This window comes from Agelaius phoeniceus, chromosome 24 (genome assembly GCF_051311805.1).
Source record: "Agelaius phoeniceus isolate bAgePho1 chromosome 24, bAgePho1.hap1, whole genome shotgun sequence".
Lineage (NCBI taxonomy): Eukaryota > Metazoa > Chordata > Aves > Passeriformes > Icteridae > Agelaius > Agelaius phoeniceus.
The window spans coordinates 7,006,035-7,021,049 of record NC_135288.1 but is presented as its reverse complement, the minus strand read 5'-3'; the positions used below and the strand labels follow the sequence as shown (position 1 = coordinate 7,021,049).

At 50.1% G+C, this 15,015-nt stretch overlaps 1 protein-coding gene across 1 annotated transcript in view; it reads right to left on the bottom strand.

The window, feature by feature from the left end:
* Window positions 1-15,015, bottom strand: part of CASZ1 (castor zinc finger 1) — an 84,657-nt gene that overhangs the window by 32,262 nt on the left and 37,380 nt on the right. The window contains exons 2-4 of the mRNA XM_077190308.1: window positions 11,421-11,987; window positions 4,122-4,971; window positions 1,294-1,362 (exon numbers count right to left, since the gene is read on the bottom strand). Of these exons, the coding sequence (XP_077046423.1) occupies window positions 1,294-1,362; window positions 4,122-4,971; window positions 11,421-11,987 (1,486 nt within the window). The remainder of the gene's footprint in view (window positions 1-1,293; window positions 1,363-4,121; window positions 4,972-11,420; window positions 11,988-15,015) is intronic.

Below are 15,015 nucleotides of genomic sequence, written 5' to 3'. Positions count from 1 at the left end.
AGGTGCCACCTCCTCTCCCACTGCAATTCCTACAACTCCTGCAATCTCAGAAATAAAAGGATGCTGCTCCTTCTGGACCTGGGATAAGGGTAAACAAACACAGCACGTGAGTTTAAACCCCTGCTTTCCCTCCTATATTCTATATATTCTACTACTGTACTGTCCCTTGAGGCAGTCAATTCCCACATGCACTTGAGGCATTGCTGCTTGAGGAGCTGCCTGTGGTGGCACAACTGCCCTCTCTTCCCATGGGCTTTTCTGCCCCCTTCTCCTACATCTGGGATTTGGGCAAAAGGCAGGAAATTAAGTCCCTTGTCATTCCATTCTTGAGCTAGGAGAGTGCTGTTCCCACTCTTTTTCCCTGCCAAAATGTTCCCTTTACTTTCCCAGCAGCTGACTGTCTCCCACAAGGAGACTCTCTGTGGGCTCTGGTAAGGTGGGAAAGCACAGTACACACTCCCTTCCCCTTTCATTAATAGGTGCCCAAGTGCTGGTGGGAGCAAACCCTCCAGTGTTTCCCTGGAGAGAAGCTTTTGCTTCCCTCGTGTCTGTCTGGATACAAGGGGCTTTTGTTGGGAGCCTTCTCACATGGAGGATTCAGCTGGCTGGGGGCAGAGCCTGGTGGACCCTTTATGCCATGAGCTCTAAACCAGGCAGGTGTTATGCAATCATCTCCTCTGTCTCTCTGGCTCTTGGGGCATTATTCACTTTGTCCCACCACAACAACCTTGGGCTTCCTCTCAGCATCGCTGTCCTGACCTAAGCATGCCCACAGCTGTGGTAAGGTGCCCTACTCTGCACCTGATTCAGAGAGGATTTCTCAGAAAAATGAGCTGCAAAAATTTCCTAGGATAAACATCCCATGTTGATGCCAAGAGCTCCCTAAACTCAAGTCACTTGTGAATCTCCCTTGCTGAGATTCTCAGAGCTGAGATGCTCTCTGCTTGCCTCCTGCAGACATGGTAGGGGAAAAAGGCAGTGGACAGAAAGAACAACAGCCAAGAAGCAGAACTCCCATTTAAATCCTGGGCTTCTTCAGTGAAGCAGTTTTCCACTATTTGTCACAAAGTCTAACAGCTCCAGGGAGCTAAGCATGCTCTTGGCATGACTGTGTACCTATCACAGCTGCTGCTCTCCCAGGCAGGGGGACAGAGCGAGTACAGATGACATGGGAAATGGAAGTGCCAACGTCTGGTTTAAACACTTGATCCAGACAAAACCTTGTCTCTCCCACCACCACTCCATCTCCTTACTCCCAGCCCTCTCCCCAGCAAAGTCAAAAGTTTTGCCTACCTGGCAATATACTTCTGGTAAATATTTACGTCTTCGCTGACGGCCGGTTTGTCAGTGGGTAATCCATTCCTAAGGGGAGACACACAGGGCAGAGCTGGTTAGCAGGAACAGGGCACAGCTTAAACTCCTTGTTTCTCTCACACACCACTGACAGAGAGGGCCCAGGGAAGGGTACCAGCAGAGACACCCATAAGTTTAAATTCCCTCCCCTTTGCTCTTCAAATCCTGTACCTTCTTTTCCCAGGGACACATAGGCTGTGTACCACCCTTCCTGCAAGTTCCTTCTTTGCAGGACTCTGAGCAGTTTGTTGGAGAAAGTGAGAAGATCAACCACAAAAACCTGTTTCTACAGAAAAAAATGCCTATACAAAAAAGTGATGGCCACATGCAATCACCTCTCTGAGGCACCTGGCAGTTCTGCCCTTGTGTGCACAGAAGCTTTGCCCCTGGCTCAGCTGCAGGAGAAGAGTCCCTTGGCCAGCCAGGTTGTGAGCTATTGCCCATTTCCCTGTGGCCAGCAACCCTGCTGCTCTGTGACCAGCACTGGAACAGTGGCTCCAGCCCCTGAATGGGGCTTAAAATGCCTCTTTGGTTCATAGATACCCCAAAATTCTAACAGACAGATTATATTTTAATCAATGAGAAAACCACCCCAACTGTCACATAAGCTTGGATTATTTTACATCGTTAGGAAGCAGATAAAAATAACATCCTTAGTGAGTTCAGGAAGAGGGAAAATTAGATGCAGGGCCAGACTCCAGCCTACCCAAGAGATAGGGCCACCCCAGTGCACCTCCAGACAGGCTGCACACCATCTTCTCTGTGTGCTTTGCCCAGCCTCCCCTCCGCCTCCCTGCAGCTCTGCACCCTGGTTTAAACAAGGACACTTTCGCACAGAGTTCACTTGAAGGTAGACGAGTTCAGGGCAGGTTAATGGCATTGGATCTAAGAGAGTTTAAACCCATGGCAAGGGTGTATGTGCAGATGTGTGAGAGTAAAGGGTAATTCCTGCCAGGTTATTGAACCCAGTGGGGACTGGGACTGGGAAGCCACGGCCCAGATACTGCAGTCAGCACTTCCTTCACCAGCACAGTTAATGGGCTGCTGCCTTTTCTCATGGAAGCCTCTATCCTGTGAGTAGCCTGAAGGAGAAGGGACCAGAGCCCATTCTGTACTGCAATGTGTGATCAGGACACACGAAGTGCCAGGTTGAAGGCCATGGTCACCTCCATTCCAGCTGCAGCCTCATCATGATGCCCTGGTTGAGGAAATCCTGTGGCCAGAGGAAGGCTCACCATGGTGCTGGCAAGCCCACATCTGGCAAGAGGCAGGAAAACAAGCAAGAGAAAGGAAAACAAACTGGGATCCCAGTGCAACAACACAGCAGATAAGAGGCTTGCTTATCTTGCTTGTGCCTTTAGGCACAGCTCTAGGATGGCAGCTGAGCCCCAGGCAGCTGGAATGTTCTCAGGACACTTCAGGCACAGTCTCGGACCAAGTCACCATCACTACAGGGCACTGAGTCTCCAGGATTATTTACACCACTGTGCTTTTAATAGGAGTCCCTGCCTGTCATCTGTAGCACACACAGGTACATCCTGAGCAGGACCCTGAGCAGATGCAGATGTTAATAATCCTCTGTCCTTTCCCATACACCTTTACCATGGAGCTCCCCATCTGTCTGCAGGCAGTTGATGAACAACCATTTCACATGGAAGACAGGTATCATTAAATGGCTCTGCCTTCCACATGGGCAAACAGGGAAAGTGGGTGATGCAGACTTTGCTGGGACTGCAGAGAACATTCAAGCAAGCTCAAGGCCTTCTACAACCACATACCAAACACAAACCAGCCTTTTTCCTCATCAGAGGGCCAAGCAGTAGGGTGTGTGTGATGGCACAGAGGGCAGGACAGAAGGCCCTGGACTTACTACAAATGACCTCATGGGATTCACAGCTCACAACAGCCCAGATTCACAGTGAGAAACAAGTAAACCCAAACCATGACAAGAAAGCACAGAAGTCTCTCCCTTCCTCCTTCCTCCCTGCTGCAGCCTGACATACATATGAATCTCTTCTACAGCTCCCACCTCTGGAAGGTACATTAAAAAGTAATCCAAGATTTGGCAAGACCTTCAGATACCTCCATTCAGTCAATGGCATCACTGCAGAGACTGCTGGCAACGTATGTGCAGGAGGTTATTAGTGGTAATTGGGCTAATGAGTTTGCCCAGTCTGAGGGGTAATTGAATCACCTCTGTTTGTGTAAGCAAATTGAGAAGACACAGGCCTGGCCCCACAGAAGTAGGTATATGCCTAACTCCTATGGAAATTGATGAGAATTAGGCACCAAAATGTCTTCTGAGTTCTGGGACAAACAAAAAGCCCCATCTTGCTAACAGTAAAGTCAGCAGAGTCATGCCTTTTAGTTAAACGGAAACAAGAATCAGGTTCTCCTGCAGACACATCCAGATGCCTGGGAAACCAGAGAGAGAAGAAAATAAAGTATTTCCAGCCTTGACCCTAAGAGTGCTGACAGTACCATGTTCCCTCCTCTTTCATTTTAACATATGAACTCAGGAGCTATTGGACTCCAGATTCATGGCCATAACTGCTGATGGCAGGTCACAGCCTTAGTGCAGACCAGATAAATAGAGATGTAAGGTATAAAAGAGGAGCAGACACTTTGACAGAGAGCAAAGAGAACCATCCCGTGAACAATGCAGTATTTAACAGGGTAAGAACTTGGAATTGCCCACTGAACCACACACAGACTTATGGTATGATCCCCCACTGGTACTTAGGTAAGAAAAGTGGGAGTACACTTACTTTACTGTAGAGACTGTTCCAGTTGTGATGGAGTCTGTCTTGGAGAAAGTTGATTTCAGGTACTCAGGAGTGTTGAATGGCAATGAGATGGACTGCTCTGGCCCGGCCACCGGAGTGCTGCTGGGGGTACTGGTGAGGGAAGCAGGAGCCAGGCTGGGGACTGGAGCTTTGACTGGAGTAAGCTTCTGAATGTTCCTCACATCATACTTGGAAGGCCGGCCTACCTTGCCTGTCTTGAAGGCGATGGCTCCTCCCATATCTGGGCTTCCTTCCCCAGGCTTGAAAAGGTGCAAGTACTTGACGTTTTCTAGGTCATACTTGGAGGCCTTCTTGTAAGTGTTGCCATTTTGTGGCCTGATGCTCTCACCCGTCTTCAGCTTTTGAATGAAGAAGTCATATTTGGAGGCCCGTGACATCAGGCCCTGCATCTGGGAACTGCTGGGAGAGGGCAGTGGCAGGATGGTGGCTTTGGTCTCCGTCAGCATGGAGGCGTCTGGACCTGGCATGCGAATGGGCTGTGCCAGCACTGAGGACGGCTCTTTTCCCAGCTTGGAGCCCAACTCCTCAGATTTGGCCAAGTGCATGGGCCACGAGAGCTGCTCTCCAGCCTTCAGTTTGCGGATGTACTCCTCGTACTTGGAGAAGCGGGCTCGTTTGCTCATGGCATCTTCGCCGGGGAGAGAGGCGGCGGCGGCGGCGGCGGCGGTGGCCTCTGAGGTAGCAGCGTTCAGCTTGTCGAAGCTGATCTTGCGCGCCAGCTCGTCCCGCATGTTCTGGTCGTCGTAGCCGAACATGCCCAGGAACTCGTTCATGGTGGTGGCGGCGTAATCCCGCAGTGATGAAGCTTCCCCTGCAGTGAAACCAGAGGAGAGAGTCACACAAGGCACTGATTTTTCTTCTCCTCCCATACCAGCACTAGCAGTGGGTGGGTGGGGGGGGAGGAAGGGGAGAGGGGAACATGATCTACTGACGTTTGGCTCACTTGTTAGGTTTTATGACTCTTAAATTAATTTGTTTAAAAAAAAAGTAATTAATACTGGGGTAAAATAAAAAGAGTTCATCAATGCCAGGAAAATCAATTTCCTAAATGTTCTAGCCGATGGCTTTTCAGTACATTAAACAAAGTTTCATAAATGTCTCTGCACTCTTGCCTTGGCCTAATATGAAGAAAAAGTAATTTTACTGGAAGTGAGACCAATGCCAATATGCCAAGGTTTGTACAGATCTGTCCTTGTGTATATTTGTGTATGGAAGGAGGTGCACAGAGGATAGATGGCAGCATGTGTAAGGGGGAAAACCCATGTGAAAATGCTGTGTGTGTTGGTGAAGAGCAAGCAGGGCTGAGAGAAGGCAGGACAGGATGGTGTGAAATGGATAAGGGAGATGGGCAAGGCAATGTATGGGGTGGAGCAGGAGGAGGGCAGAATAGAACAGTGCAGAGAGGAGGAAAGCAGCAGAGGTGGAGATGAATCAAGGCAGGGGAAGAGCAGCAAAGGCTGTGTGCATGAGAAACCTGGCAATGAGGAGTGCAGGAAGGAGAGCAGAAGGCAAGAAGGCAAAAGACAGGACAGTTCCCCATCACTGTTTCAGTCCTTCCCTTCCCTTCCTTGTCAATTTTGTAAGGATTCACTCAGCTTGCTCTCCTCCATCTCAATTCCTGTAAATGGGCAGCTACTACTTGCCATGTGGAAAAGGGCCACAGTCCAGTGAATGCTATGGAAACCTACAGGCAGCCTCTCAAGCAGCCAGGAACAGCTTCCAGTAACACCAGGAAAAAGGAAAGTCCACACAGGTGAAAAATAGGTAAGGAACAGCCTTCCCTCCATCAGGATTTAGACTGAGGAGAGAAAGCTGTTGTCCTGATGTGGGCTCCAGGGAGGGGGAGAAAGCCAGTGCTCCGGAGCATGGGCTGGGGAAGGGGCAGGAAGGGGTTAGTTCCATGGAGCTTGATTAAAGGGAGGAAGGATGAGCAAAAGCTGTCCTTCCTTCGGTCTCTCCCTCCCTCCTTCCCTCCCCTACTCCCTCAGGCAGTTTCACAGCCCACCATGATGGGATGAACACACATCTGGAGGTCACCCAATATCAGTGTAAAGGAGGAAATAAAGAGTGCTCTGATGCGCCGGCTTGGCCTCGTTTAGGCTTCAGTCTGACACAGCGCTCCTCCTCCTCCTCTCCCTCTTGCTTTCTACTGCAGAGTAAAGATTTACTGTGTGCAGGAGTCCTTCAAACCTCCCTCATCATCTTTACTCAACACTTGCTCTGGCTCTAATGGGCAAGCACATTCCTTCCCAGGCAGCCAGCACAGGGAGGCACACTGGCAGCAGAAGGGAAGTTCTGGGCATGGGGTCCCACTCAAAACAAAGCAACACTGCCTTGAAACACAGTGGAAAAGGAAAGCACCAAGATGCTGCTAGGGAACAGGTCAGTAGATCCAAAAGATTCCTAAGAAGTGGGAATCTGACAGCCAGTGATGCCACTTGCACAGGCAGGCACGTACACGAGAGCGTTTCCGTGCACGCAAGAGCCTGTCAATGAGCACAGTCCAAGTTCAATAGCCATCAGCTCCCACAAATCAGTTTTCACAGGACTCTATGGAGGAAAAGACTGCCTGTGACGGGCACTAAATGGGCAAGACCATGAAGGTCACATTCCTGCTCCAGGATTGCCTGGAATAGCTGTTTTACTGCAGCAGAAGTGCTGCTACACTGGCTCCCTGTGTACGTGGTTCTGGGGGAAGGCGATGTGAAGAACACGCCCAGAGCCTGCAAGGCAAGGGGCAAAGCCACACCTGCAGGGATCTGCTTTAGCCCAAAATGACCTTCCAGTTCCAGGCACTTCCAAGCCCAGCATTCTGCATGGGATTTGGGATGCCTGACTCCAGAATAAACACCATGCTCGTCACAGAATGGGTGGCAATGCCCCTGTGGTGTCAGGCTCAGGGCATAGCACAACCTCATGGGTTGGTATTAATCTTACAGGATGTTAAATGCAGAACCATTCCTCACTAGGTCCAGCAACAAGACTTGCTGGAAGGACAACTTTATCTTTCACACACAGCATATTAAAAAAAAATCATTTTGCTTTAAAGCAGTTCTCCTCTTCACCTCTTTTTTTTCTTTTCCCCACTTCCATTTCAGTATAACCCTATGACCCAACAGAAGAGAATGAACCCATGAAATCCCTACTGGGTCTAACAATTTCCTGTTTCTGTTAAACCTGCTTTCCCTGTTCTGCTTTTCCTTTCTTTTTGGACCAGTAAAACAACCCCCAGCTTTGCTCATAATGCTCTGATTTCCAAGGACTGCACAGAAAAACTCTAGCCAGCTTGAGTCAAGCTGCAAGGGGAAAAAGAATACCACACTAAGGATCTGATACAAAATGAAACTATTAAATGTGATTTCTGCTAGCTTTAGCCACTGCCCTGAAAGCCAGTGTGCCCCATCTTTGGTACCATGTGGCTATACCTCAGCTGGGTAAACAGATGCAAAATCCAAGCCTATGGGAAAGGGGAAAGGGGATGGTCCAGAACTTCTGAGCTTTGTGAAGTCTGAGCTCGGCTTTCACTGTCATGGGTTTAATCCCCAAACCCATCTTGAATTCTGCTTTTCCTTTGCTCAGATTTGGTTCCAGATGATCACAACACCCTCCCTGCTTTGCTGGTGTTTGCTCAGTCTTTCCTCACCCACATTTCTCAAATGCTGTGGCCAGTTCCCACTGCTCACTGCCAGGAACTGCAGCTCTACTCATCCAGCATGAGCCCAACAAACCCAACACATCCCCTGAAGTTTAGACAACGTGCATTTAATTGCTCAGGCACCCAACATGAAGGACAGAGGCTCCTCCAGCAGAGGCACCCTGCTACAGAAGGGAGCTGGCTCTCCAGAAGGATCCTATGAGTTTCAGCCACCTCACTTCACGTACACTTTCAGACAACGGTGAAGAGGTAATTGATATTACCTAACTGACAGAAAACCCTCCTCTTTTCCACAAACAGACAAAAACGAAGCAGGACAATCGTTGGGAAACACTCCCTGTGAGGACTCCTGGAAGCCACAGGAAGCATTATCCCTGTGTCTTCCTCCCCCTTCCCTGCACTGCATTTTCCTCTCCTTTCCTGTGTGATAATAAAGGGCTCCCTCTCCCCTTGTCGCTGCTCTCCATTTGTGGGCATTGCCAAAGAGCAGAGATCTGTGTGTCTCAGAGCAGCTATCATATCACAAAGGATCCGAAGCTAGCAAAAAAGGCGCTAAAAATAGCCTGCAGCAGCACACTATATATGGAAGGAAAAGCAAAACAGCCCAAATGGAGTGCAAGGTCTGGGTACTGGGGGATGGGACATCCCAGCCAGGGCTTTGTCCTTTATTCTGCTTGGGAGGGAAAATACATAGACCTGGGGGATACAGGATGATGAGCAAGAAACTGGCACTTGGCATGTATGCTCTCCTAAGTGAAGTCTCCCCAGGAAATTAGGAAGAGAAAACTCTCCTGGTTGAAAACAGGGACAATGAATATTCCAAGAGACGTAGCCAAGAAGCTAAGAAAGGCAGATCCAAAAGCTTGTACAGGGGGAAGCTCCTACTCCGACTGCTTTAGCCCACTATGTAACAGGCAAAGCGAGGAACATGTGTAGGAAAATCTGCCTGGGTGTGTGTGCGTCAGTGAGCGACTGTGGAAAGGGATCTGTGTCAGTGGCCGCACCGAGAAATCTCACTGCTATATATAAATGTGCACAGAGAAGCATGGGCCGGTCAGTGGGCAAGGGAGGGTGCCTGAATGAATGAACAAACACATCTGCACATCCAGATCAGCTTCTGACACCCATCTCCTGACAGACACCAGCTTTGTGACTCCTCAGCGTGCTTCCCAGGTGGACCAGGCAGGAGGCACACAGGGCAAGACTGAGCACCCACTCCTTAGTCTTGTTTCTCCCAGGGGAGGCTGGAAAAGAAACTCCATCTTGTTTCAAAGCATGAGGCTTGAATAGCATTGAGTGAGTCTCCGTGAACTTCTGCCTAATGCACAACGAGCCTTGCTGTCAGCCTGGAAGGACACAAAGGTGGCCAGGATTTGGCAACAGAGCACGAGAGGTACTGGTGGAAGACATGGGCACTAGCTGAATCCGGAGGAAGTGGACAATATGTGTGCACACCAGGACCCTGGGAAGCAGAAACCCTTCTCATCCCCATGTAATTAGGATCACTTTTCCCACTGACCAAGAAAGCCTGTTAGATGTAGGATTTGGTTTTCTGTGTGGCTCCTGCTTTTCACACAAGTTTCCAGCTGAGCCAAGTGTGGGCTCAGCTTTAAACACTGCTCAGCACTGTCAGCCCTGTACCCTCTATTCTCATGGGGAGCAAGTGGTGCTCAGATTCTTCAAATCAAGGTTTCTGTGATGACTCCCACTTTGACTGGGAGGGCAGACCTGTATCCTCTCCTTTCATCTGCCTCCTGCGACCCCCCAGCTCCCACCAAAAAATTCCTCCTTTTTGACAGAGGAAATTCCAAATCTCACTGGAATAAGTTTAGTTCACATTCAGTAACATCAGGTGTTGAGAGGACTTGGTGATGAACAGCTGAAGATTCATTTCCTGAACACTGACAGAGAAAGTAAAGGAAAATAACTTTGTCCTTTCCAGGGCAAGGGATGTTTCTTGTGCTTTCAGGGAAATGTTGCAAATGACATTTTTAACAAGGTTCTTGAAGCAGACGCTCAAGACACAGCAGCACGTCTGTTTGCAAGTCAAATCCCACGTGGTTCTATATGTAAACTGGACGCCTCATGTGCCATTACCTGCCTTAGACATAAATGAAGCTTCAGCTACCCCCCTCCCTTCCCAAAGTTACCCATTTTTGCATAATCCTTTGACAATACAGCCCTGCAAAAGTATTTTACTTAAATCTCTTCCCCCAGTGAAAAACCTCAGCTTCTTTTCATTTTCTCTAGTTTGGGAACATTTTTTTTTTACATTTAAGTTCCCCTCCTTTTAGTTTTTATAGCAAATAAAAGCTGCAAATGGTGAGGTGGGGTTGAGTGGTGTGAATTAAAACAAACTAAACCAGAGTCCAGGCACAATCACCTTGTGTCTGGGAACGACAAGGGCTTTCCTATCAAAGGAAACTGAAGGTCACACTTTCCCTCATTGATCTTGCAATGTTTGTTAATTACTCTGTCACTGATGTGGCGAAGGATAATTAAACAGCTCTGTTTATATCTTATATGCATAATTATGTGCGCTGCCACTGAACTCGTGAAGACTAGAGAATGTGCCTCTCCAGAAGGGGAACGGACAGACGGAGATGAGTTTCAGCTGCATTATTAACAGGAGGAGGAAAACATGCGCACACACAAAAGGAGGAAAGTTTGATGGATTCGCAAAGTGCTGAGATCAGGGGAGGGGTGCGTGCAGGTGGAGCAGATTAAGGGAAGATCTTTCAATTACAGATCCAGCCCAACTGAGTGACAAATGGGGAGGGAGCTGCTCTGCCCTAACGGAGAGAATTCAATTCACCCAAAGCTTTTATCAAGGCTTAGCACTCATACACCCCCTCAAATCAATCTGGGGGGAACCTGGGTATCAGAAAGGGAGCAAGAAATTCATCTGAGGCTTTCCCCAACATCTCTTGTTGACCTCAGCTTTTGAATGAACCACAAAAATGAAGTAGAAGCAATCTGAAAATAGGGAACACTCAGCCAGAGGAAGAACACATGAGATGGGGGGGGAAACTTTGATTTGGAAGTGGCATTTTCACCAGCTCGATGCTGAGCTCAGGGTGGGCAAAGCTCGAGGACTGGGCCCCTCGTGAGGGGAGGCAGCACCATGACACGAGCATCACCTCAGCCCCTCCGCCTGGCCGAGGCACCACAGAGCAGCAGGAAGGGATCATGACATTCACTGTGAGGTGCCTCTCTGGGGACCATCCCAGCCTTGCCCTGGCTCAGTTCAGCCTCCCGCAGGCTCCCCCGGTCCGGTCCAGTCCCTGGAGGAATGGCCATTCCTTCCAGAACCTTCATCCCAGCCACTGCTCCCGTCCCGCCCGGTCCGGTCCCTACCCAGGGATTTGTGGTCTGGAAAGAACTATCCAGCCACATCCACCCTCACACCACCCTTCTTGGGAAGGGGAGGCTAAGCCAGAGGCAAACTCCCTATGGTCTCAAGAGCAAAATGACAGGCCTCTGCAAGGGGCTCAGGGCTCTCACTCTTCCCCTTGGCTGCCAGTGCTGCAGGACCTGCCATGGACACAGAAAATGTAACTCTGAAGCTGTCCTGTGTCAGGAAATGGAGGGGACAGAGGGCTTACCTGAGGTGGTTCCTGCCCCCAGCTTGGAGCCTGGTTCGCCACTGGAGGACCGGTAGGCATCGTCCTTTGCTGGCCCATCTGAATCCCTGTCATCCAAGAAGTTGCCATCCTGTGAGCCCCTCAGAGCGTCTGCCTCGTCCCCGTTATCTTCCTCGTCGCTGCAGCCCTTGGGCTGCACCATGTAAACCCCTTCAGGGGGCACCTCTGGGCTCTCGGTGCTCTTACATTCCTTGCCCTCTGCTCGCCCCAGCAAGGGCTCCTCATTGTACTCCCCGTTCACCCACTTCTCGATCACCTCCCTCCTTTTGTCCTCCTCGATCTTCTGCACGCAGCTGAGTCCATCTGAAAACTCTGTCCCCAGCTCTTTGGTCCCAGGCTGGGGCAGGTCCTTGTTGCTGCTCTCCTGCTGTGGCCCCTTGTCCGCACGTGCCTGCTCGGCTCCCCCGTGGTCGAAGACGACTTGGCGGCTCAGCTTGGCACAGATGGCATTTAGCTTCAGGCCGCCTTTGCGCTTGGCAGCCATTGCGGGTTTTCCTGAGGCTGCGTCAGTGCATATAGTTCTTTCAGCTAGGAAGAGAGAGGAGAAAGAAGCAAGGAAGGGCATTAGTGGGATCAGACAACTTGAACCCAAACAGCAAAAGCATGGTGCCAACCCACGGGGCTCTCATCCTTGGAAAGGTGGAGCTACTATGTGCTTCCTAAACTCTGAGTGGAAGCCCAACCAGAAGAGCTCGGTGAGAAGCATCCTCTGAATCTGCTGGGACCAAAATATGCCACTGGCCACTAGAAATTTGTGCTGGGACAGAACTGGCTTTGACAGACCCCAAACATCCCAGGCAGGTGAGCGTGGCACCAACCTTTGCTCCTGGCAGAGGCAGGGTAGCAGTTTGTTAAAAGCCTGGACTGCCCCCTCCTTCAGACTGCAGCACCACCTGCTTCAGGTCCCTAGCTCTATCCCGGATGTAGTGGGTGCCAGAACCACACCAGCCAGCAACTGCACCCCAGCATCTCAGCGAGGACAACAGCTTCCCAAGCCTAACCCTGTGGACAGTGAGGAATTCACCTAAAAGAGTTTGTGCATAGTCTCAGAGAAGAGAACCAGTATGCACCTAAAAGAACCAGTATGGAGGACAGGAGCCCTGGCAAAGTGTGTGTGCTGGAGCACCACAACTAGACTGGTGTGTCACAGTAGTATGGAGAAAATCACTGTGGGCTGGTACTGGCTGATCAGGCCCCTTTGCCTGCTCAGTCTCGCACACAGGAAATTCTGCTCTCATACTTCCCAGCACAATCAGCTAATTAGTCTGAGTTTGTTATTTTAATGTAGTTTATTCATATGTGACAGCTAGTAAAGGAGGGGTGAGAGAAGGTGGGGGGAGAGAGGAAGAAGGTAAGGTCTTAACTTCAAGGTCATGGAGAATCTTGAACTAAATGGTCTCTGTCAGAGTCACTTGCATAATTATTGCACCAACAATTAACAAGGTTCAATCCCAAGTAAAAGCAAAATAATTATTCTAAAGCAGTTGCATTGTCTCATTTCTCTCTTTACTTCTGATACCTCTGAGAGATGCCCAGACTAAGCAGGGTTAAAGGATTGCAATGGGCACACAGCCTGGCTCTTCCCCCAGAGCAGAGCCAAGGCAGACCCTGCCCTGCAATCCAGGGCTCAGGAAGAGCGCTCAACAAAACACCTGCTGGTCACACATGCCACAAGAGTTACTGTGGGGATATGGTTGGAGGTGGAGGTCCCTCCAAAATGGGGTCTTGGATTTTACATTGTGCTGAAAGAGGGGCCAGTCACATGTAGAGCAAACAGAGCATGTCTCCAGACCTCAAATGATGAGAATGGGCTCCTCTACTGCACAGGACTCCCTCGTGGCAGCTCAGCTCACACCTCCCTGTCACCAGCACAGAGGTGCTGCTCCACAGAAGCACAGTGAGATTAATCAGACCCCCTACAATGCACCCAGAAGCCACTGTGACAGCCCCTAATCCCGTAACATGACAGCCCAATACAAACAGACTGAAACTTTAGACCTGCTGTCCAACAGCCAGAGAATGGCTGCTTAGCGTAAACTCCTGACAGCTTCAGACACGCTTCCCTGTCAAGGACTGCAAGAAAAATAACCCCCCGACAAATATATCAGCCCCCCACACAAAGGGAGGCAAAATGTACTCCTCCACTTTCCAAAGGCACCCCCCGGCACTAACACCTACGTGCAATCATGCTTTCACCGAGGGAAAGCACACGATGCTCCCAAACACGTACCTCCCCATCTAGAAATTACAGCTGTTCAAAGAGCTGTGTGTATGCGCTGGCACACTCCGTAAACACAGTCCTACATGTACAGGTTAAGAAGTCCCATCTCCCCAAAATACATTCCTGTGCCTTCCCCCACGCATTCCTTTTTTCACACATTCCCCAACACAAGCCTGCAGCCCTCGCACATACAGATGGGCACAGGCAGATGCCCATAAAGCTGCAAGTCTTTATTTGCTGGCACCCCCCCCTTCCAATTGCATTCCCACTATTTAGGGCACAAAGTGAAGGCTGATCCTATGTCCAACTGGTACCACAGAGGGAATATCAGGAGGCTGCCGTGAGCTCCAAGTGGAGCCTGGCCAGGACACCTACAGCTCACGCCTGTGGGCTCAGGCCAAGGGCCAGGAGAGCCCCGCTGGCTGCAGGTGGCTGGGACGGAGCCTCCATGCGGTGCCTGCCCGGGGCCAGGGCACTGGGTCAGCACGGAATCACCAGCCTCTCTCCCAAACACTGCCTGGTGATTCCCTGTCCATGCTCTCACGATAGCCAGCCCTACTTAACTGGTGAGATCAGCACCGCTCGCAGCTGGAGATAACTGGGAGGCACACGTTCGGCAGCCCAAATCCTCACTGCCCTACCCCTTTCTGCCAGGAAGGCAGATCCCATTATTCTGGTCTGGAGGTGAGCAGCCAAGTGTGTGCACCAGCTGGCAAATGAATATATAAATATTTATTCAAAGGAAAAGAGGAACAGACGTTCCTGAGGCTGCACTTGCCGCGTATGCAGCAATTCCAGGGAGCCTGCAACTTGTCTTCCATTCCTGCTCTGCCTCCTTCCATCTCACACACCCTGGCTTTGCCCCTCTACCTCTCCAGCTTCTGCCCCCCCAGCTCCTGCCCTGCCCCTTGGCATCCTTCCTTTCCCTTCTTTTGTTTGGGATTTTTTCTCTTTAACATTTTGAGAATCTTTTCCTAAAGTTTAAGCTAAAAATAAAGCAAGTTCTGAAAACATGCCGCTTCCCTGATCTATAGAATTAACCCTCCCAGAGACCTTCCTGGAATGGCATTTGCTCTGAAATACCAGGGCTCTATATCTCACCTATTCCAATACAGGTGGAAATCAAAACCTCCAGCTTCTCCTGCCAACCTTGCAGCCACCTCTCTCCAAGTCTGGACACATTTTATCTTTTCATTCCCTTACTTCCTTGTCTATGGAATGGGAGGCAGATTCCTGTTCCCTTCTTTTAGGCGGTCAAGTCCACGAGCAGAAGGGAAACCCTTACAGAGAAATGCTGAACATGAGCCTCCGGTTGGAGGAGACCAGAGCACCTGT